At 45.4% G+C, this 20,889-nt stretch overlaps 1 protein-coding gene across 6 annotated transcripts in view; it reads left to right on the top strand.

Moving 5' to 3' along the window:
* Nucleotides 1-20,889, top strand: part of SEC31A (SEC31 homolog A, COPII coat complex component) — a 40,514-nt gene that overhangs the window by 14,222 nt on the left and 5,403 nt on the right. The window contains exons 13-24 of one of the 6 annotated variants that reach the window (XM_054290177.1): nt 1,400-1,450; nt 2,170-2,247; nt 4,455-4,530; nt 5,109-5,287; nt 6,760-6,886; nt 7,018-7,163; nt 8,782-8,955; nt 10,285-10,455; nt 13,623-13,752; nt 14,732-15,040; nt 18,234-18,272; nt 19,743-19,801. In XM_054290177.1, the coding sequence (XP_054146152.1) occupies nt 1,400-1,450; nt 2,170-2,247; nt 4,455-4,530; nt 5,109-5,287; nt 6,760-6,886; nt 7,018-7,163; nt 8,782-8,955; nt 10,285-10,455; nt 13,623-13,752; nt 14,732-15,040; nt 18,234-18,272; nt 19,743-19,801 (1,539 nt within the window). Of the gene's footprint in view, nt 1-1,399; nt 1,451-2,169; nt 2,248-4,454; nt 4,531-5,108; nt 5,288-6,759; nt 6,887-7,017; nt 7,164-8,781; nt 8,956-10,284; nt 10,456-13,622; nt 13,753-14,731; nt 15,086-18,233; nt 18,282-19,742; nt 19,802-20,889 lie in introns of all 6 variants that reach the window. The other 5 variants (XM_054290158.1, XM_054290150.1, XM_054290143.1 and 2 more) reach the window with 5 other exon arrangements.

Raw genomic sequence — 20,889 nt, 5'->3', positions numbered from 1 at the left:
TTATCAAACTAATGTTTTATTTTCAAAGATTGACTCCAATAAAGTGTATTGTGCTCACAAATTAAATGCCTTTCAGGGCAAAATTAATATGATTATGGAAAAAAAACCATGGTTTTTTTTTGTCCTCAGCTTCTAAATATTTGTGCAAAGGCAAACACAGCAAGGGTAATCCTGTTTTTGAAAAGCAGATCTCAATTAGAAAATCCAGTTGAAATTCAGTAGTGGTTCTGCAGAGTGGCCTCATGAGATTAAAACCCACTGCTTGCTTTTGCTTTGGGTTTATATGCCCTGTGTATGGGGAAAAGCTGGGACAATGGGCACAGCTGAACTGGGTGGCCTGCAATGCTGGACTTATCCCATTATTTCAGTATTTAGGGAACAGACTGAAGGAGCTACAAGGTCCTGGTTTTATGTAGCTGCTTTCTGAAAACATTCCACACAGAAGTTGACTCCATGTTTTTATCAGTGTGAAGAAGCAGCATAATACAGCTCATGTGAAAGTTTGTGATACCCAGATGGAAAGCTCACTAAATCACAACTTGGTTTTCCTATTATTGGTACCATTAGGAAAGTAAAAACAGAGATCACGGATTTCAGCTTCTTGTAATAAGCTGTGAAGAACGTGGGAAGGGTGGGTTATATTCTTGAAACCTGTGATTCTCATGGAAGCCAAGTCCTGGATTTCTCATTTGTATTATAAACTAGTGATTAAAAAAGAAAGAGAAAACTGTCTCCAGCAATTTGAGCTCAACTCTCTACACAAACCAGCCCACAAGGGTAAAATAAAGCCTACAATACAAAAAATAGTAGATAATTTTAGGAGCAATGTGAAACCCAGGCTCCCTGATGCTGAAATAGTATAGAAACTCTGTACATAAAATTGCTGGTTTTGAGAACCCTAATTGAATCTGGAATTATGGTTTGCTTTGCAAAGCAGTAGAAGCTGGGCATTTTAACTCTTTTTTTTACCTTGGAAAATCCTAGCCCACAGCCAAGTGCCTGATGTCAGGAACCCACAGCTTCCTGACGGGCTCTCTCTGTTCCACAAGGATTGTCACTGCTTTATTTTCCCTGACCAGAGCAGACAGAGGATTTTTTCCTTCATGTTCTGATACTGATTTTATTCCTGTGGTTTCCAGCAGCTCTCTAGTGAGGTTTGAGGCCCTTGAGCTGACAATTAAAGATTTAAAGGTGTAGGACAGCTGAGCTTGGGGTGCAGGTATCTTAGCAGTAAATCCATCACCAGGCTGGAAGAGGAAATGGCTTTAGTTTTATGTTAAAGTGTTTAATTTCATGTTAACAGTTGTGCAGGCAACAGAGTAGCTACATGTGCCAGTTTTGGAACCTGAGAATTTGGTGCCTCTTTAAAAGGGTACTTACTTAAATCTTTGTTTTCTAGATCACATCTGCTCTGAATAAAGATCATCTTGCAGATGGTGCCTTAGGAGAGGTAAGCAAACACATGCATGTAACTCTCTGGTTTCTTTTATAATGCCATAGTAGTTTATAAAGTAAGAATTATTCTTCTTTCCACTTGATAGCTGTTCCAGAGTAAGTCACAAATAATCCAGTGTGTGGCAAGTTCCTACATTCAGCAGGATGGAGGTGTTATTTCAAAAACCAACCACTTCTCTTCCACTCAGATGTTCCCCTCCTTTTTCAATGAAGGGCTATCAGTCACAGGTTTTAATATGGGGTCTCATTGGCACCTGATTTCAAGAGCAGCACCTTCATCAGGCTTTAAAGAAAGCAGGGCTGAGTGTGTGGTCCCATAACTTTTCCTGCAGGAGTGGTACCTACAGCTCAGGCACTGCCCACACTGTAATTGCAGTGGCCTGAGGCCACAGCAGGGCTCTGCTGTGCTTTTGTGCCACAGACAGTTCAGAGTCATCTGTAGCTGCCTCATGGGGAAGAAAGCTTTTTTTTTTTGCATGTTTTGAGGCAGCTGAGATGAAAACAGCACAAGGTACTGTGTAATGACAGAGAGCAAGGAAACTCAGCAGGGCCTCTACCCTGTTTAGAGGCTCAAGCATATATTGCCAATGCATTTCTGTAATTTTCAGTCTGGTTCTTACTGTTGGTTGATGGAAAGGTGACTGTACTCTGCAATGCAAAGTGTTCCTGCCTCTTTTGCTGGTGGATGTTTATGGCATCTTCTCTCTGCTGAAGGCTCCTGCAGAATCTGATGGATCTGTGCCAAATGAGGGGGATGAAGGCCAGACTACAGAGGAGCAGTTCTTGGGAGAGGTATCTGTTGCTCTCTAGACTCACCCTGCTGACCTCCCTTGTATTTACTTTGTTCCTTTTAACAGCATTTCATTTTCTTGGCTTTTCCTGCTGCTGAGGATATACAGAAATACAAAAAATTATTTATAATGGTAAAACTGGACTCTTGCTGGGATTCTGTTTCATCTGCTTCAGGCAGCATGTTCTCCCAGGTTTTTTGCAGGCAGTTTGTGCTCAACCATGCCAGCATTTGGGATCCCATACCATTTAATCAGGATTGTTTTCAACCCTGTGTTTTACATGTGAGGACAGGTCTCTAATTAGCACTAAGGACTCAGTCTCTGCCTTGTGAGGTGTCACTAGCACTGAAAATAGTGTATTGCTGTGTGAACAGGCCAACTTCATTCTTCCCCATTCCCTCAGTCTCCCTTTTGGGTTAGAATTTGGGCTGGTAGCTGTGCTTCCTGTGCTTGGTGCCTTCTGCAGCTGCCTGTGGAGATGGGGACAGTGCTTTAAGGCTCATGCATGTTGGGGTGGTGCACACATAACAAACAGCCTGGTAAAGACACTAAAATCAGAATGGTCTCCTTGGGTTAGCTGCTTGATTGTTTGTTAGTTCTTTAGGCTCTGTAGTGGCAGATATGTGTTTCTGACAGTGTAAGGGTTTTGCTGTATGCAGTCATGAAGATATCCAATATCTCATTACAAATGTGTCTTCTGGAGAGAATTCACAGCCAAACATGACCTTAGCCTACCTAAATATCTGTGAGCCTGGCCTGAAGCCACTGGTGATGCATCAGGACATGCTGTCACATACATGAAGTAACTGGATGGGCACATTATTCCTGTAGTAGTCACAACATGCTCTCAACCAATACCAAACACTCATCCAGTGCTATCTGACAACAAAATCATTTCCCAGATGCTGTGTCCTTTTCACAAGCCAAACATAAAGCTTGTTTCAGACTTGCTTCCCCTTCTAAATGAATGTCTTTGGTCTGCAGTGTCCTTCAGTTTAGCTGAACAAGCAAGGGTGTTCCTGAACTCCCTTAGTCTACTGGAGCAATGGCTTGTGACAGGAGATGGTGTGTGGGTCAGGTTCTGCACTCTGTTAGCCTGTGCTGTGAAAATGGATGGTGAAGAGAGACTTCTCTTTTGATGCTATTTTTTATTATTGAAATGTTTGAAATCCCAAAATCCAGATACTCGCACAAAGTGGTCTTTGTCTTATTTCTGGGGGAGTTTTATAGAAGCAGCAGCCTCTGTCTACTGATCATTCCTGTCCTGAGTGCTACACTGGTCTTCTGTGTTGGAAATTAAGCTTGTGTTCATGTGTAATTTGCTTAATTAAACTGGGGTGTATGTCAAGTGCAGAAGGGTTTAAAGGATGAGCTGAAATTCAAAGTGGAGCAGGGTGGAACCAAGGTAGCATTAATGGTAGACTGTTCTTGGTAGGGGTTAAGGCTGAAAGAGAAGGGAAGAATAGGGTTCTGAGCTTCTCATTGTAGCTGTAGCTTTGCTTGGAGGGAGCTGTGTGTATATGGCTACAGATGGAAGTTGGTGCCCAGGATCCAGGTGTCTGGCTGCTGGTACTTGTGAGATAAAGGAACTTTAATTGGTAAAGCAAAGAAAACAAGGAATTAATTCACTGCTTCCCATGAGCAGCCAGGTTTTCATCCCTAAGAAAACTGAACTTCATCACATGTAACAGGAGCTTGGGAAGAGAAATGCCATCCCTGCAAACATCCCCCTCTTTCTCCCTTTTTCTTCTTCCTCCAGCTTTATATTGTGCTGAGCATGATGGTAAATGGCCTGGAATATCCCTTGCGTCAGTCTGGGGTCAGCTGTCCTGGTTGTGTCTCATCCCAGCTTCCCATGCACTCTGCACCTTCTCACCAGAGGTGCAGTAGGAGAAGTAGAAGAGGCCTTGGTGCTGTGCAAGTGCTGCTTAGCAAAAGCAGCAACATCTCTGAATTATCAACACTGCTTCCAGGACAAATCACACAGCCTCACACTGGCTACTCTGAAGAAAAGTAGCTTTACCTCTGCCCAAACTGGCACTCAGGGATAACCTTCCCTTTTAAGTTAATGGTCTCTGAGTTGACTGGTCTGAAATTAGTCTGAAATTCTAAATTTAACTTGCAGTGCAAGAGCCATATGGTTTTAAAATGTTTGAATTTTCTAAGTGTTTACATAATCTCAGAAATCATGCTTTTCCTTTCTCTTAGACGCTGAAGGACCATGAAAAAGAAACTGAAGATTTGGGACCTGCAAAGACAACATTTAACATTTCTGTTAGTGGAGGTACAAAAAAACCTTGATATTAATTTTACTGTATGTACTGTTATTTGTAAGTACTGCTGTTGATACTGGAGTTCCAGTGAGAAGGCAAATTCTGTACAGATTGTGAAGGATTGTAATTGCTTGCCTCTAACTGCATTCTCACACAGTCTCAAGGCACTTGAAAATACAGTTTTTTTAAGGAAGGAAGGAAGTTATACAGCACTTGTGTACCCCCTTGCTGACATGCAGCTGCTCTGAGTGACAAAAGAAGATACGCTTGGTCAGGCATGAAGTGCTGTTTCTACAGAGCCTCCCAGGGGATCTTGAGTAACACAGAAGCCACTGACCCCTGTCTAGGTTTGGCTTTTTATGGCACTATTCAGGTAGTTGTTTTAGGGGCCATTTAGACCTCGAGGAACTTGCTCTGTCACAAGGTAAGTGATGCTTGGCAGTGCCCCTGTGGCATGGCTGTGCCCCTGTGAGTACCTGGCTGGGAGTGGGCTGTGCCAGCGTTGTACAGTCGGACAGCGTCACCTGCTGCTGCACATCTCTATGGCTTTTGTGGCAGCATTTGGAAGTGCCCCCCTGTGTCGTTGCAGATGTGGATGGGCTGATCACACAGGCTCTGCTGACAGGGAACTTTGAAAGTGCGGTGGATCTGTGCCTGCACGACAACCGCATGGCCGACGCCATCATCCTGGCCATCGCCGGCGGGCAGGAGCTGCTCTCCCGCACTCAGGAGAAGTACTTTGCCAAGATGCGCAGCAAAATTACCAGGGTATGTCTTTGCAGGTCATAAAAAACATCCTCATATGGTTTGGCAGCTCCCTTTTTCACCTTAAAGTTTTCTTGCTATTTTATAGGTTTATTTCTGGCAGATGTTAGTAAGTGTTCAAGTCAGTAAGATCTCGGAGCAGAAGGATTTTTGTTAGTCTTTTTTAATTGATAAGGGGACAACACTACACAAGAGTATTCTTTATCCCATCTCCAGGGTTTCTGAGTTGCATATACACTAATAGATTGTCAACAGTAAAGACAAATGCTTTGTCAACAGTAAAGACAAATTTCAGTCTGCTGTTCTGTCACTTTTTTCACACGTGGCCCATGCTCAGGGCCAGCAGCATTATGTTGATTTCTGCCCGTGATCAGCCTTCACGGATTTTGCTGATGCTTTGTTTTACTGCATGCACAGGAGAGAGCAAAGTATGCGCAGGATAGATTAATCACCCTTTGTCTAGGAGACAGCGTGTTATGGCCAGCTGGTTATTGTTATTTTCAGCTTTTTTGCAGTGCTAGGGGTTGCTGATGCTGCTTGTGCAAATCTTTCTTTTCTGTTTCCAATATGAGAAAGAAATGACAGGAGGTTGAAACAGGAGAAGTGGCTTTAAAAGTACAGTTTGTTCAGCAAGGGTGGCAGCTTTTAGAGGAATTTCTCCGCTGTAGTTCATCCTTTGGGAAGAGGTGTTTTGATGAAGAGCTGACCCGTTATCTGTGCCTATGCTGACAGGCAAACATTGACCTTGTAGTCAGGATGTTGCATTTGTTGTTCAGGTGTGGTTTTTCTCTTCTGGTCCCAAACTGCACACATACTGCTTGCTCAGCTGTTTCTGAGCTTGAAGTCTTGGCATGAGAAGGACTTTGTTCACTCTAGAGCAGCACAGCTGCCAAGTCTGTCTTTTGTACAAAGCAAAATAACTGAAGGCAGAGTTTTAGAAGGATGAAACTGGAATTCCATTCTGAGGCCTGTGCAGAGGTGGCCTGTGTAGGGTTACTACAGCCAGCTCAGGTTTATATTGCTGCCAGTTCTTTATGCAGCCTTTTCAACTGCCCCTCACTGGTCAGCTTGAGACCAAGAGCTTAAAGCTGAATGAAACAGTTTAACAAACAAAATTCATACATCTCCCTGGGCATTATCTAGAAGACTTTATAACTAAATACTTGGTAGGTTATCTTTGTCTGCAGAAATAGTGCTGAAAACCATTTGCAACAGCTTGTGGAGATTTGTGTATTCTTTTCTTGTTCATTTTGTAGCAAGAATAGTCGGCCTCTGCATGTTCTCTGGGCTTGTTTTGTGATTTTTTCCTTTTTAAGTAAGAAGTGCTCTTGTGCAGCTGTTGAACTGCAGTGCAGTACCTGTCATGACCCTGGATATAGTGGGGATGAGTACACTGGAGCAGATCCAAATTATCCTGTGCATTAAACAGAGGAAGTCTTAACAAGATCCTGACTGTGGTCTCTCTCCTGCTCTAGCTCGTCACTGCAGTTGTAACAAAGAACTGGAAAGAGATTGTGCAGTCTTGTGACCTGCAGAATTGGAGAGAGGCCTTGGCTGCTGTGCTCACTTATGCCAGGCCAGACGAGTTTACAGCCCTCTGTGGTAAGGACCCTTCACAGGCTGGATAATTCCAGAGCAGCATCATGGCTTTGCTCACAGCTCCCCAGCTTCAGCAGTGGTGGGGAGGGATACCCAGAGTGATTTACCTGCATCTTTGTTCTTATTTTATCTAGATCTCCTGGGTAGCAGGCTGGAGAATGAGGGGGACAGTATTCTGCAGACACAAGCTTGCCTCTGTTACATCTGTGCTGGCAACGTGGATAAACTTGTTGCTTGTTGGACCAAAGTTCAGGATGGAAACAGCCCCTTGTCTCTTCAGGTTGGTAATTCTTTTAAGAACAGTGTTGGAAACAACAAACTGCAACGATTTGGCTCTTAAATTATCTAGTGTAGAGCTTTGCTATCTGAGGTACATCAGGATGCAAGCCTTTCCTTTCTGGAAAAATAACACACAAATATGATACTGGAAAATATGCTGGGAAATACAATGGCCCTTATGCTTGCCTTGTTCTTTGGGTAGTGGTACTAATACACTTCTTGTGTAAAATAATTGTAGTACTTAGTGTTTTGGTAAAGAAGGGTCTTCCAGTGCTTGCATCTTTCGTGGTTAGGAAATATTTGTACATTTGGAAATTCAGGAAAAGAAATCAATAGAATTAGTTTTAAATCTGGAGTTGTAGGAAGGGTCTCATGAGAGTTTTCCCTAGGGGTTTGCACGTACAAAGCGTGGTTTCCAGCAGTGAAATACATTGCTTATAGCTGATATCTTCAGGGAATAGGGTTGATGGATGGAACGAAGCAGTAATGGAATAATTTATTTTGTAATACAATGCTAGTTTCTTCCATCTGTTTAAGGCCTTTGAAGAATCAGTTTTAGAAAGTATTTACTTGATGATACTGTGAGACTCTTTAGTTAATTGAAAGAACTGATGTGTATCTGAGTTTTGCTTCATGTCATTAACTCTCTGAATTATCAAAATAATTTGATTTTGAGGGCTTTATTTACAGAGTTAACTTCAGTTTGAATTTGCATTTTGATTGCATGGCTATGGTCTCTCAGGCTGTAAAATTGGAAAATGTTGTTGAAGTTCTAATTATGTGTCTTGTTTACTATGATAGTGGCAATAGAAGCTGTTGTTCTGGGGTTTTTTTCACTTGCCTTTTTTCAAGTGCTGATCTGTAGGGAAAAACAAATGGTTAGAAAACAATTTTTATTGTTAATGTCTGGTTGAAATCTTTTGTGTGGTACAAGAGATTTAATGAGAGTGTAAGATTTTAAAAAGGGCTTTAATTTTGGGAAATGAATATATGTAGTATCCTTTAGCATAAATACAGTAAGAAAAACATAAGAAAACAGAGCAGAAAATGTTCCTATAATTAAAGACTACAAGGAAACCCAACCAAGACCAGCTCTGGTGTTGGGGGATGTGCAAGGAAGGCAGGTTATAGAGTATTTCTGGTGAATATCAGGAAAACCATTTTGCTGTAACAGCCAGAAAAGTATGGACAACTCTTCCAAGGGAGTTTTTAGATCCTTTGAAGATGGATAAGAATTGACTTACTGAAGCCCTATAAATTAACATGCAGTGCAGTAGTGGTGACAAGTGTGATGTTGTCTGTTTGCTCAGATAATATTATGAAAGCATCCACTTGGTGGAGATGCTCAGTGCTGATAAAGCCCTGAAATCCTGTTTGATAAAAGCACTTCTCTGGAACTCCTCTGGCTCTGCTGTTAGGAGCTGCTTGGTGGGTGGTTGCTGTTCCATCCCCTGGGAACAGCCATGCCTTTGGTGCAGCTGTGGCTGTTTGGGAAGCCTGTGCCTGGCTTGGGCTCCTCACTGGGTGACAGGGGTCCTGCCAGGGACTGACTTAAGCCAGGGCCTGCTTCACTTTGTTGTTCTCACTTGTGGGTGTGTTTTCCCCTCATGATGTTTCAGGATTTGATAGAGAAGGTGGTGATCCTGCGCAAAGCCGTGCAGCTGACGCAGGCCGTGGACCCCAACGCCATGGGCGCCCTTTTGGCCGAGAAGATGAGCCAGTATGCCAACCTGCTGGCTGCTCAGGGCAGCCTGGCTGCAGCACTCTCCTTCCTCCCTGCCAACACCAGCCAGGTATGGGCCTCTCTGCTCCCTCTCTGTCTGTGAACAGGGGTGCTTCATCAGAGATCTCTGCGTGGTGCAGCTCTGTGGTATTTCCTGAGTTCTCCAGACAGAGGAGGAATGAGTGGATCTGACTCCATGTTCTTAGAAGGCTAATTTATTGTTTTATGATATTATATTATGGTGTGGTGTATGTTGTGTTGTGTGTGTTGTGGGGTTTTTATAATTTTTTTTTACATTTTTTAAACTTTTTTACTTTATTTACTTATTTAATTTTTTATTTTATTCTTATTTTATTTTTTAATTTTAAAAATTTTAATTATTTTATTTATTTTCAAATGTAATTTATTTTATTTTAAAATATTTTTAAATTTTATGTCTTTTATTTTTATTTTATTTTTAAAATTATTTTGATTTTATTTTTTTAATTGATCTTAATTTTTTATTTTTATTTTATTTTATTTTTATTTTATTTTTATTTTATTTTTATTTTATTTTTATTTTATTTTTATTTTATTTTAGATATTATGTTATTCTGTACTAAACTATACTAAAGAATAGAGCAAGGATAGAACCAGAAGGCTTAAAGATAACAATGAAATCTCCTGACTCCTTCCAGAGTCCTGACACAGCCTGACCATGATTGGTCACTAAGTTAAAACAATTCACTTGAATTACTTGAAACTTCTGTAAGTGAGAAAAGCCCACATTTAATTTCATATTCAACCCCTCTCACTTCGTTTTGAGTTAGATCTTAGATCTAACTCAAGGGAGTTCTAATTTTGAAACCAATCAAACAACCACCTGCTGATAAACAGTCTCCAAACACATTCCAAAGCATCAAAACACAGGAGAAGCAAATGAGATAAGAATTATTTTCCTTTTCTCTGAGGCTTCTCAGCTTCCCAGGAGAGAAATCCTGGCCAAGGGATTTTTCCAGAAAAGATGACAATGACATGGTTCTTGGAATGTGACAGTCAGGCTGTTCCCTCACCCTGCACTGGCCTTGCTGAGCTGGCAGGCCTGCACAGACCTCTGCTCCCTCTTGGGGAGCCAGTGACTGCCAAAGGGTGTCCTTCCTGCAGGCCAGGCGTGGCACATGAAATCCATAAACATTGGTTTGTTCTCTTCTGATTTCCCATCTTCCATCAGCTGGTATTTGCGGGCAGTTTGGGAATGAGGCGGGCAGGTGTAAGGCAGTTCCAATGGCCTCGTGTCTCGTGCAGAAAAAGCCTATTCCAGTGCAATAAAGCAGGCTCAGAGGGAGCTCAGGCTCTTGGAGTGCTGCCCTGTGTGGCAGGCAGTGCCCCTCAGTCCCTGCCCTGCCCTTCTCTGTTGCAGCCCAACATCGTGCAGCTGCGGGAGCGGCTGTGCCGCGCGCAGGGGCAGCTCCCGGCGGGACAGGAGCTCAAGGCGCCGCATGAGAGAGAGCCCGTGGCCAGAGGGAGAGCTGGCCCCGCGCCCGGACGCATGCAGGCACCCCAGGCTCCGGCCCAGCAGTACTACCAGCAGGTAAAGGGCCTTTGCCACGAGGGGGGGACGTGGTGCTTGAGCTCTGCACAGTGATGGATGTAATCATTTTTTCCTTTCTCTTGATCTGAGGCTGTGTGACAAACCTCCACTGAGAGCCTTGTGGTGAAGGTCACTGGTGCTCCCTTTCAGTCAGTACAGATGCCTCCTTTGCTCCTCATCTGGAAACATCCTTTTAAGCACCTGCTTCTGAAGATTAGGTGTTTCCCCCTTTGTTTGAAAATGTGCCAAGAGCAGCTGTGTGGGAGAACAGCACTGCAGGAGTTCTGTGTGCTTCCTCTCACAGTCCCTGATGTTGTCCCGTCCCTGCAGGCCTTGGGGCTTGCTCATGCTGCTCTCTGGGGCAGATTATTCCACCCCTGGCTCTGATTTTGGCTGCAGAAGTTGCTGAGCAGTAGTTATAGCAAATTGAGGGCACTTTAGTGCAGCTCTGGGTGCAGCCTGCTGTGGAAACACCTTCCCAGCCAGGTGTAAGAGGGCAGGGGCTGGTGGGGAGGCTGAGGCTGAGCTGTGCTACAAGGAAGACCAGGTGAGTATGAGACTAATAAGGGAGCTGTGCAGAGAGGAAGAGAAGAAGTGGGGGAGGAAAATTCTCTGATTTTACCTCTAACCTGAGGATGGCACTGCAGCAGAACACTCTGGCCACCAGGGCAGTGTGTTGGGCTGTGTGTGCTTACAGAGCACTGCCAGGTCTCTAATCCCCCAGCACAGCTCTGCAGCTCATCTGGCCCCCTCTAAAGGCGCTCTGGGCTGGGCTTTTCTGGGAGCCAAGCTGGGGTAGGGCTGTGGGTGTTCTCCTTGGGCAGAGATTGGCACAAGCAGAGCTGTCTCCTCTCTCTGCTGTCCCCAAGCACTGCCTGCCAGAAAAACCAGGGCAGGAAGAAAGAAGGGATGAAAAGTTGGGGGGGTGTTGGGCATTCTAAATGCTCAGCAGTAGTGTGTGCCTCTGCCTTCTCTCCAGGGTGTTAGCAAGGTGCATTTCAGAAGGGACAAAGCCTTCATCCAGGATTTACCTTGCTAACCCCACTGCATATGGTATTAAATGCATCATCATTAATAATCAAGCCTACTCTGCTGTCTGTGTCTTTGGCCTTCCTTGTAACCAATGAGTTGCCTTGAGAAGTGAAGCTCTATGTGTCCTGTTTGGCTCTGGAGAATAGCAGCTCTCCTCTAGATGCTGAGATATGAGCAATGCTTTTTTAAACCAGAGTTCCCTCTTTCTGCCACTGTTTCTGAAATGCCAAGCAATTATTTCAGCAAGCCCTGCTTGTTAATTAAAGGCTGGGTGTATCAGAACCCCACGAGTTCACTGGGAGTTACAACCCCCTGTGTTACTGGCTTTTCAGGGAGCTCATCCTCAGCAGGAAGGGCTTGAAGGGGACAGGTGTCAGTCAGAAAGGTTCCCAGCTGATGAACCAGAATGGAGAGAAATTACACATTTGAGTGTTAGGATACTTGCATTGTTTGCCTTCCTTTAAAGAAGGTGTGTGTGCAGGACTTGTTCAGGCTTGAGGCAGCCTTTGTTTAACTGCTGTCCCAAACAGGAATATGCTCTTAACACTTGGATTCCTTTCAGCACAGTTTTGTTGAACCCTCTTTTTCATCTGAATAAACCAGGTGTGAAAGGGGGTGAAAAGTCTTTGAGATTCTCTTGTGATGAGTGATGCAGGCATTAGCAGTGGCTGCACCATCAGCCTAGCACTATGTGGGGTTAGAGACACACAGCCTGGAGCCAGCTGAGCCAGCCAGGGCTGCAGGGACGCAGCTTTCCCTCTGCTTATATCCTTGAAGCCCAGCCATGGGCTTGTGTTGCCCACTCCTTGCTCAGGAATGTGCCAGGCCCAGGAAGTTGTTGATTTCTGTCCCATCAGAAAGGTAGGAGTGGTTGTATGGACTTGAAGCCGTTTGGAGTGGCAAAGAAGGAAGATGGAGGAAAGGAGCTATGGGAGACTGGCTGGGAAGCAATTAAGATGTGTATTTGTGCATGTGCAAGAGCTGAATATCAGTTTTTAACCTTTCAAAACTATATTTTAACCTTTTAAAATTCATCTGAAGCTCAGTTTGAACAGATTCCTTCTGTGTGAGGCAAATGTTTGAATTTAACATGGAACCTGGGGCTTGCAGCTGTGGTTAGTGATGCTCACTATCATGGACCAGTGTGGGAGGGCTTCTGCAGAAGGAAAATGTGATGAGAGATGGAGACCTGGCTGACTGGCACACATAACACTGCACTTGCTCCACAGCCTACTGCAGCTGCAACGCTGTGCTTCATCCTCACTCTGCAATTCACTTTGGCTCCAGTGATTTTTGTCTGCCTTGAATGCAATTCCCTTCTTCCTCTGCGATTTTATGGCTGTTACAAGTGCCAGCATGCAAACCTTCTTGCACTCACTTCTCTGCATCTTGATTTGTGAAACCCTTTAGACTTTTTTGATTGTTTTGTTGTCCATGATTGGTATTTCTTTGTTCGATTCAGGTTAGAATTGCCCCTACTGTCACTACCTGGAGTAACAAAACTCCTACTGCCCTTCCCAGCCATCCTCCTGCAGGCTGTCCCTCTGACACACAGGTATAACCTTCATTATTCCTCCCTGAGCCTCTGCTCCACCCCAGTGTGTCCCCTGGTGTAATCTGTGCAGATAGATGGACGGAGCAGCTCCCATGTGTGCTCTGGTTTTACTCCTCTGCATCCCCTTACTTTTCTTTCACCAATGTCCAGAGGAGTGGCACTGGAAAGTCTTGAGTGGGAGCTCAGTGTGACCTGAGTCTCCCCAGCCCTTGCCCCACAGTGGAATCTGAAGTATGATTTTTCCTTTTTCCATGGAGATCAGAAACTGCAGAGTTACCATTTAAGTTTGGTTGAAGGATGGCAGGGAGCTCTTCCTTGTGCAGGCAGGGGTGTGCTGCTCTGCTTGCTGCTGAAGTCACTGCACATCCAGTTGTGCTTTCAGTGCTGTGCTGGGCACCCTGAGGCACTGGGGTGGTTGGAGGCATTTGCCCCTGTGCTGTTGATTCCCTTCTTCCAGGGAATATGGTTTCAGGCCTTGAAATGTGAACTCATCCTTTTGCTGCAGTTCTGCTTCAGCACTGCATTACCATTACTAATGAAATCCTGTCTCTCCCATTTTTCCTGTAATTTTTTTTGACAGGGGGACAACCCACCTCCTCCAGGGTTTATTATGCCAGGTGCTGTTGGCCCCAGCATGCCACCCCAGCAAGCCCCGTCTTCCAACTACAGCATGTACTCGCAAGCAGGAACGCGGCCAGCGTACCCACAGAGTGAGTAACAGCAGCCTCCCCTGTCCCTTCCACCCAGGTGGGCCAGCCCTAACTCAGGGATAACCCTGAGTCCCCTCCTTGTGGGTGGCAGTGGTCAGACCAAGCCAGTCCCACAGTTCTTGCAGGGTGGGGAGAAAGGTGAGGTGACACCTGAGGGTTGTCATTTCTTGGTGGCGTGCAGGCATCAGACACCCTCTGTCAAACTTTCCTCCTTGCTGAGGTGCCTACCCACAGCTCTCAGGCTCACTGCTCAGCTGGCCTGGCCCAAGCTTGTGCTGGGGTCAGAGACTCCAAAGACTGAGCCCTGGGAAAGCAGCACAGGCCTGACAAAGAGAGCCACAGCTCATCTGCGTGCAGCTGGGCACACATTCCTCTTTGGGGTTCCATGGCAGTGGGACAGGGGATGAGGAAATGAGGGCAGTAGTAGAGGTGAGTGAAAAAGGAGGCAGAGCCCTGACTCACCCAAAGCAGGGACTGAAAGTACTGGCATGAGGGAGGAAAAATGGCCGTAGATGGGCAGAGGCAGAGAAATCAGCTGCAGGACCCACAGTGAAAGGTTGTGAGCTTACATTCCCTTCCAGAGTCTGTATTCATTTCCTTGGGCTAAGTTTTCCCTTTGTGAAAACCTGGGGCAGGGCTTTCCTTTCTCTGAGAGCCCCTGTGAGGATTGCAGTGGTCCAGAAGACAGCAGTGTCCATGTGTCCAGCCCCACCCCAGGCATCACGATGCCTCTGGCCTGGAGGGTGTGTGTGGGAGAGCAGCAGTCCTTTGGGCCAAGGCCATCCTCTCTGTGCCTCCCAGTGCCAGGATGGGGATTTGACCAGCCAGAGTTGTGGGAGCCTGGGTTTGGCTGGGCAGGTAAGTGGTTTTAGGGGTAGGGGCATGAAGAGAGCAGAGTCAAATGAAGAAGGAAGCAGAGACAGATGAAACGTGCTGCTCTGTTGTGAACTCACTGACTGTTTTCTCTCCCTGTTTGTAGCATATCAGGCCACACAGCAGTACTCTGGAACTGGGGGACCAGCTCTCTATCAGCCTCAGCAGCCTGTTGCTGCCCCTGCTTCAGCCTCTTACCCCAGCCCTGCCCCTAACACCACCCCTTCCTACCTGCCCTCTGCCCCTGCCCACTCCATGCCCTCCCCGCTGTACCCCGGGCAGCCTCAGCCCTCCCCAACCAGCCTGAACCCCATCTCTTCCTTCCCTGTTCCTCCTTCTGGCACCTCCTTTCAGCATGGCAGGCCAGGACTTCCAGCAACTTCTGTGGCTTATGCATTACCTACTGGACCAACAGGTACTCTGCCTGCAACCAGTGACCTTCCTGCATCCCAGAGAACAGGTCTGCGCTTGGACAGGGGGGCAGGCAGGGAGGAGGGAGGGGTTTGCTCTTCACCCACTCAGTTCAATATGCACTTCTTGCCTTGTGAATGCTCTGTAAAAAGTTTGCTTTTGCTTAGAGATCAGTTGAAAGCATTTCTAAACCACATCATCACCCCTGTGCATCTGTGGTAGGTCTGTGTTGGTGCACTAAGCAGCATGAGCAGTCACCGTTCTCTGGGGAGCCAGACCTTGCCATGTCACAGAGCTTCTGTCTTGCCCAAGATAGGATGCTACCACAGGCTTCTTATGTTGTATGCCATGGATGGATCATGGCTCAGTTTTAATGTTGGTGTCAGAGCCTGCACTGTGACTGGAGAGCAAAGTACAAAAATGAGCAAGTTTTCCTAATTGCTGCTGACAGGATGATCCCAGTTCTCCTTGCTGAATGATTTGCAGATGTGATTTGCCCATGTCCCTGGTTTTTCAGCAGCCTTTAAAGCCTGCATTGGCAGCATATTTAATGCAAACAGCATTTCCCATAGCATCAGCTCTCCTTCATTGTTGTGTCCCTAACCTGTTACTGCAATGGGATTTACTGAGGTTATGAATGCCTTAAAAGAGAATCAGAAGTGATTTAGAAATGCTTTTGCCTGTCTCTTCCCTGAATGTCAATTAAAAGCATGTGTGTGTGGCTGACACTTGGAGCATGTTGGAGCATGCTTGGTGAGAGAGCACTGGCTGAGGTGGGGCTCCCTGTCTGCTTGTGACTGCCTGGGTGTTGCTGCTGTGGTACAGTGACCTTGCCTGCCATGACAAATCTTCCCTTGGCAGCCTGTCAGACAGCAGCTTTGCATGTCAGGCAGTGCAGGAAGAATCAGCAGTCCTTTTCTAAACCTGCTCATGAGCACCCTTCACATCCAGCTGGTCCAGCTGAAGAGTCAAGGAGCAGATCTGGGAAGCAGAGGGTACAGGGAATCCTGGGCAAGACTTGGGGGATGTTTTGTTGACAGACACTAATGTGCCCACTGTCATTCCCTCTCTTATTTATAAGTCTGTTAGGGGTGATGCAGTGCAAAAAAAAGCATTTTGCCTTTGGCAGCATATATCCTATGAGTAGGTGCTTCTGTTCCTGTCCTTGAGGCTGGCAGCTCACAATACCCCCTTGTGTTTGGGGGAGAAGTGGTCTTTTGCTATGCCAAAAAATAGGACTGGTGTAGGACTGCCAGAGTTGCAAAGGGAGAAAATACCTTTTCCATCCACCATGCAGCCAGATTGGTGTCCCTTCTGCTTTTGGAGGTGCTGTAGTGTGATCTCACCTGACCCCACATTACAGGGCATGTCAAACTTGAATCTCTAAGCCAGAGGAGTTATTAAATTGGAAGGAGGGAGAGGTGTTGGATAGGGTTCTAGGCTTGGGATGTCAAGCAGCACATTACAATGCAGACAGCATGGCTTCTGCACCTCCAGATAAATGCAAAGAACAAGAAAATTGTTCCTTCTTACCCGTTTTACTGCTCAACTTGCATCACTGACAGGCACTTCTTGTAGTGATGTGACATAGTCCATGTGGCATGATCAGAGTGGGTGAAGCTCTTTTCAGAGTTAAAAGTTGTTCATATTAGTCTTTTTATCAAACTTTCTGAGAACTATCAATGCTGCTTCTGTTGTTCTCAGCAGGTGTGGTGAGCAGAGTAGCCAGTACAAAGTGTCAGAACTTTGGGCATCCTCTGTGATTTCTGCAGCCCTGGGCTGAAATGCAGGGGTGGACAGCAGGGCATGGTGAGGTGCTGAGCCCAGGATGGCTCATGCATACACACAAGTGATGACTGCAGCTGGAGAACTATGGAAAAAAGCTGAAGTGTGTCTGAAGAGAACAGTCTGTTCTCTTCCAGTGTTTAGATTGCACCTTTCAGAAAGCACACCAACAAGAATGAAAAACCCTTGTTTTCCAGGTGCAGCAATGACAGTATACATGCTTAATATGCTTAACCACCAACACACTTTGTGAGCAGCTGCACTGCCTGTGGGGGATGCCTTGGCATGAGATCCTGTAGGAGCAGTGAGATCTGCAGCCAGGAGCAGATCTCACCTGTAGCTCTGAGTGTTGTGGTGCAATGATGCTGGTCCTGCTTTTGTGTGTGGTGATGATCTTATCTGGGAACATCATGCTTCACTGTGCAGTTGTGACTCATTTAAAGGCAGGAACAAGGGAGGAAGAAAAAAAATTTCTCCAATCTGAACTCTTGACAAGCACTTGACCTTTGAACTGGCTTGGACTTAAAGATACATGTAAAAAGGAAGAGTTCTGTAAATATATTCTGTTTTTTATTCAAAGGCACAAAACATCAGTATGTTAAGCTGTACTTGAAGCTTCTGTAAGCGAGAAAAGCCCACATTTAATTTTATATTCAACCCCTTTCACTTTGTTTTGTGTTGGATCTTAGAACATAATTTCAAGGGAGTTATAATTTTCAGCATCTTGAATCTTGTTTGAAAATGCAATAGACCAATCCTGAGCTAAGGGAAGGGTTTTTACCAGAAGTATGAGCAGGCCAGCCCCAGGGACAGGAGTCATCTCATTTCTCTTTGGAATGGTGAGGGGTTTATTGGCTTTATTTGCCATTTGGGTTTGTTGCTCAGTCTGAGCAGGCAGTGTGTGTTTGTGTGAGTGTAAAGTGTGAACATCCTCCTGTTGCTGGGCTGCATGCAGCTGAGAGCGTGCCTTGGTTTGAGAAAATACTTGGGAGAACCACCCTAAAGTCAGGTACTTCAAACATCTCTTGGAATGCTTTCTGGAATGGTAAAATGCTGTTCAGAAGATTGTGGCTAAGAGTAATGGGCTGTCAGCTGCACTGGAATAGAAAATGAGAACATCAGAAGAGGGAAGAAAAAGGGCCAGAATGCTGCAACCTTTGTTACAAACTAGAAACACTGATTTACTGCATGGAAAGAGCAACAAGCTTGATTTGGGGGAAGGTACACAAAATAATTTCATGGGGGGTTTGAAAAAATGACTTGTCTCCAAGCTGGCATTGTAATTTGGTTAGGTGTTTTTTTCTGCTGATGCATGTTGTGAAACTAAATTGCTGGTCAAAAATTAAAGGCCAACTGCTTTATTATTTTTGAAAAAAAGTATTTTTTTAGTTATCTTTGCATTTTGTCTGCAGAAAGTCTACCAGCTCAAGACCAGGCCTCTCCCTTCACAGGTGAACTAGGTACCACCTAACCTGAAAATAATTGCAGCCACTATATGAAATTAATTGAATGGACATCAATTATGCAAATGTTCTTTACAGAACATTAAGTGTGATGCTGTTTGCCAATTAGACTTTAATCAAATTGATTTTTAATTCCTTAATTAAAACCAATAACAATGTATCCGGAGTTTTTAACCACAGAAACAAATTATTTTAAAATATTTTCCTTTTTTAATGCAAATTATTTCAGGAAATTAACAGCAGTGACAGTCTGGGAGATTTTCTTAATGTGCTATTCCTATCAGTTAGAGTCCCTGTATCTGAAATACTCTGGGATTTTCTGGATAGGGAGGAATAGAGGAGGCTGCCAGGAGATGGCACTGCCTTTGGTTACAGAGAAAGCAGCTGTGAAAGGGGTTTTGAATAGTTGTTCATTTACCCCTTTAACATGCTCTGGATGTGGAACTCACTTGACAAAAGCCTGGGAGCAAATGACATTTCAGATAAATTGAGCAAATTCTGCAGGAATGTTGACCTGTGCTGTCTAAGGTAAATTCATCATCTGCTGAGTGAAAAACACTGTGGTGAAAAAGTCCATTGAGCAGGGCTTTGGTTTTGTTGGCTTTTTGTGGCTTTGTGCAATAAATCCTGATTGCTGGGGCACTGCAGTTAATAATGCCTGGGTGTAATGCCATGGGCCCAATTCCCTGTGCTCCATGAGGAGCTGGGCAGCTCTCTCCAGGCACTGATGGGAGCTTTGGGCTGCAAATCTCCCAGCTGCAGGGGGCTTGCTTTCTGGGGAGAGCACAAGGGCTGGTGCAGAGCAGCACCCCAGCCTGGAGTGAATCTGCTCACCCATCCTCTGTGCTTCCAGTTGCAAACCAATCACCCCTGGTACAGAAAGCCGGCTTTTCCCACCTTGCTCAAGCAGCTCTGCTCTGATTTGGGGATGCAAAGCACCCAAAACCACGCTGTAGCTGGCAGGGGAATGCTGGGTTTGTGGCTCTTTTGTGTTTCCAAGGTGACTGGGTGAACCTGCTCAAGGCCTCTGATGCCTCTTCTTTTTGTGTGGTGTTTTGTGTGGCGTGGCTGGGGAACTTTATGTACAAATGTCCTGGATAAGCTCTTCACGTACACAGTCTGTGTAGCAGAGCTTTTTGGGGCATGGCAGGCCCTCTTCAAAGGCATGTCTGCTCAAAGCTCTTTTATCCTGCAGGAGAAGTAAAAGTTAGTTATTAGGTTGTTAGCTTGGGAACAGTTGGTGAAGATCCCAAACGTTGCCCAGTGGGCACAGAGCCCAAAGGGTCTGATGGCAGGAATGTTGGGAGGCTCTGGCTGGCACAGGAGATGCTCTGGCCCTCAGGGAAGGGCAGAGGAACAGGCAGGACAGGGCCATGGCATGGATCTGGCCCAGCAGAGCTTAAGGCATCACTGCCCTCTTCCCAGGTACTTACAGTCTCTGTTCTCTTTCTGTCCCAGGGCCCCAGAATGGCTGGAATGACCCTCCCACCCTCAACAGAGCTGCCAAGAAGAAAAAGGTACTCTAGCAACTCCTACCTCAACACAACTGAGTGCTGATCCCTTGAAAAACAATAGTTTAAGCTGCTGCTGGGAAACCTGTTGGCAGGAGAAGGGAAGAGAAGGCTTAGCAGCAAACAAAAGCTGCATCTCATGAGCAGAAATGGCCTTTATGTCTCTCTAATGTGCATTATCCCTCTCCAAATTTTAAGCCTCTAAAGAGATGGTGGGTTTTTGCTGAAGTTGTGGTTGTTAATGACAACGTTGTTCGTGGTTTGGACCAAATACTTCCAACTGTTTTCATCTGCAGTAGAGCAGCAGAGTTTTGCAGGAGATGATATTTAGGCAAAATGAGGAGGCTGTGCAAATTGTTGTAGATTATTGACATTGCTGGAGCTGAAAGCAATTTATCCTGATTAAGGGTCTGACCCTGAGAGATCTGTTGAGAGTAAGACAATTTCCATGATGGAGATAATGTAGTTTTGCAAAATGGATTTAAATTGCAGCAGGGCAGGATAACTGGGAACGCTTGGCACGGAGCAGAGCGAGCCTTTTCATCCCCTGGTGCTCCTGCAGGCTGGAGCATCTCCACAGCAGTCAGTGTTATCCACCACTCTCTGACCCTGGGAGGCAGGAGTTAGTCTGGAGCATGTAAAGTGTGGGGAGAACAAAACATTGGAGCAGCCAAGATAAGGTCTGGGTGAAGGCAAAGGCAGGAGCCTTCCTTACCCTTTGGGCTTTGGTCTCTGCAATTCAAAGTGAAGCTTTTGGAGGCTGGATAGAGAGCTCTTAGTGTCAGAGTAACTGCTGGAGCAGAGTGGTCAAGAAGCAGCCTTGTGCACACAAGATTTTTGCTACTTCTGTTGTGTATGTGTCACAGCCAGAATTTCTGCCATAGCCAAGGCTTGCAAGTTGGCTCCTTCTAAATGAGGCATGTGTTTGTTGCATTCCTCTTGGGTTTTTAACAAATCTGTCAGTCATGTTTCTATGTTTGTTTCCCTTCTGTCCACTGTCTAAGGGGTGGTTTAGGATATTATAAAATGACTCACCACATGGACTGTTATAAAATAGAAGAAATATCTGGCATTTCAAGCCATAATTTTCAGCC

The sequence above is a fragment of the Melozone crissalis genome, unplaced genomic scaffold (assembly GCF_028551555.1).
Source record: "Melozone crissalis strain CALT ecotype California unplaced genomic scaffold, PUWL_Pcris_2 ptg000006l_1, whole genome shotgun sequence".
In the NCBI taxonomy this organism is placed as follows: Eukaryota; Metazoa; Chordata; class Aves; order Passeriformes; family Passerellidae; genus Melozone; species Melozone crissalis.
The sequence above is the reverse complement of the archived record's forward strand: the minus strand, read 5'-3'. Positions and strand labels throughout refer to the sequence as shown.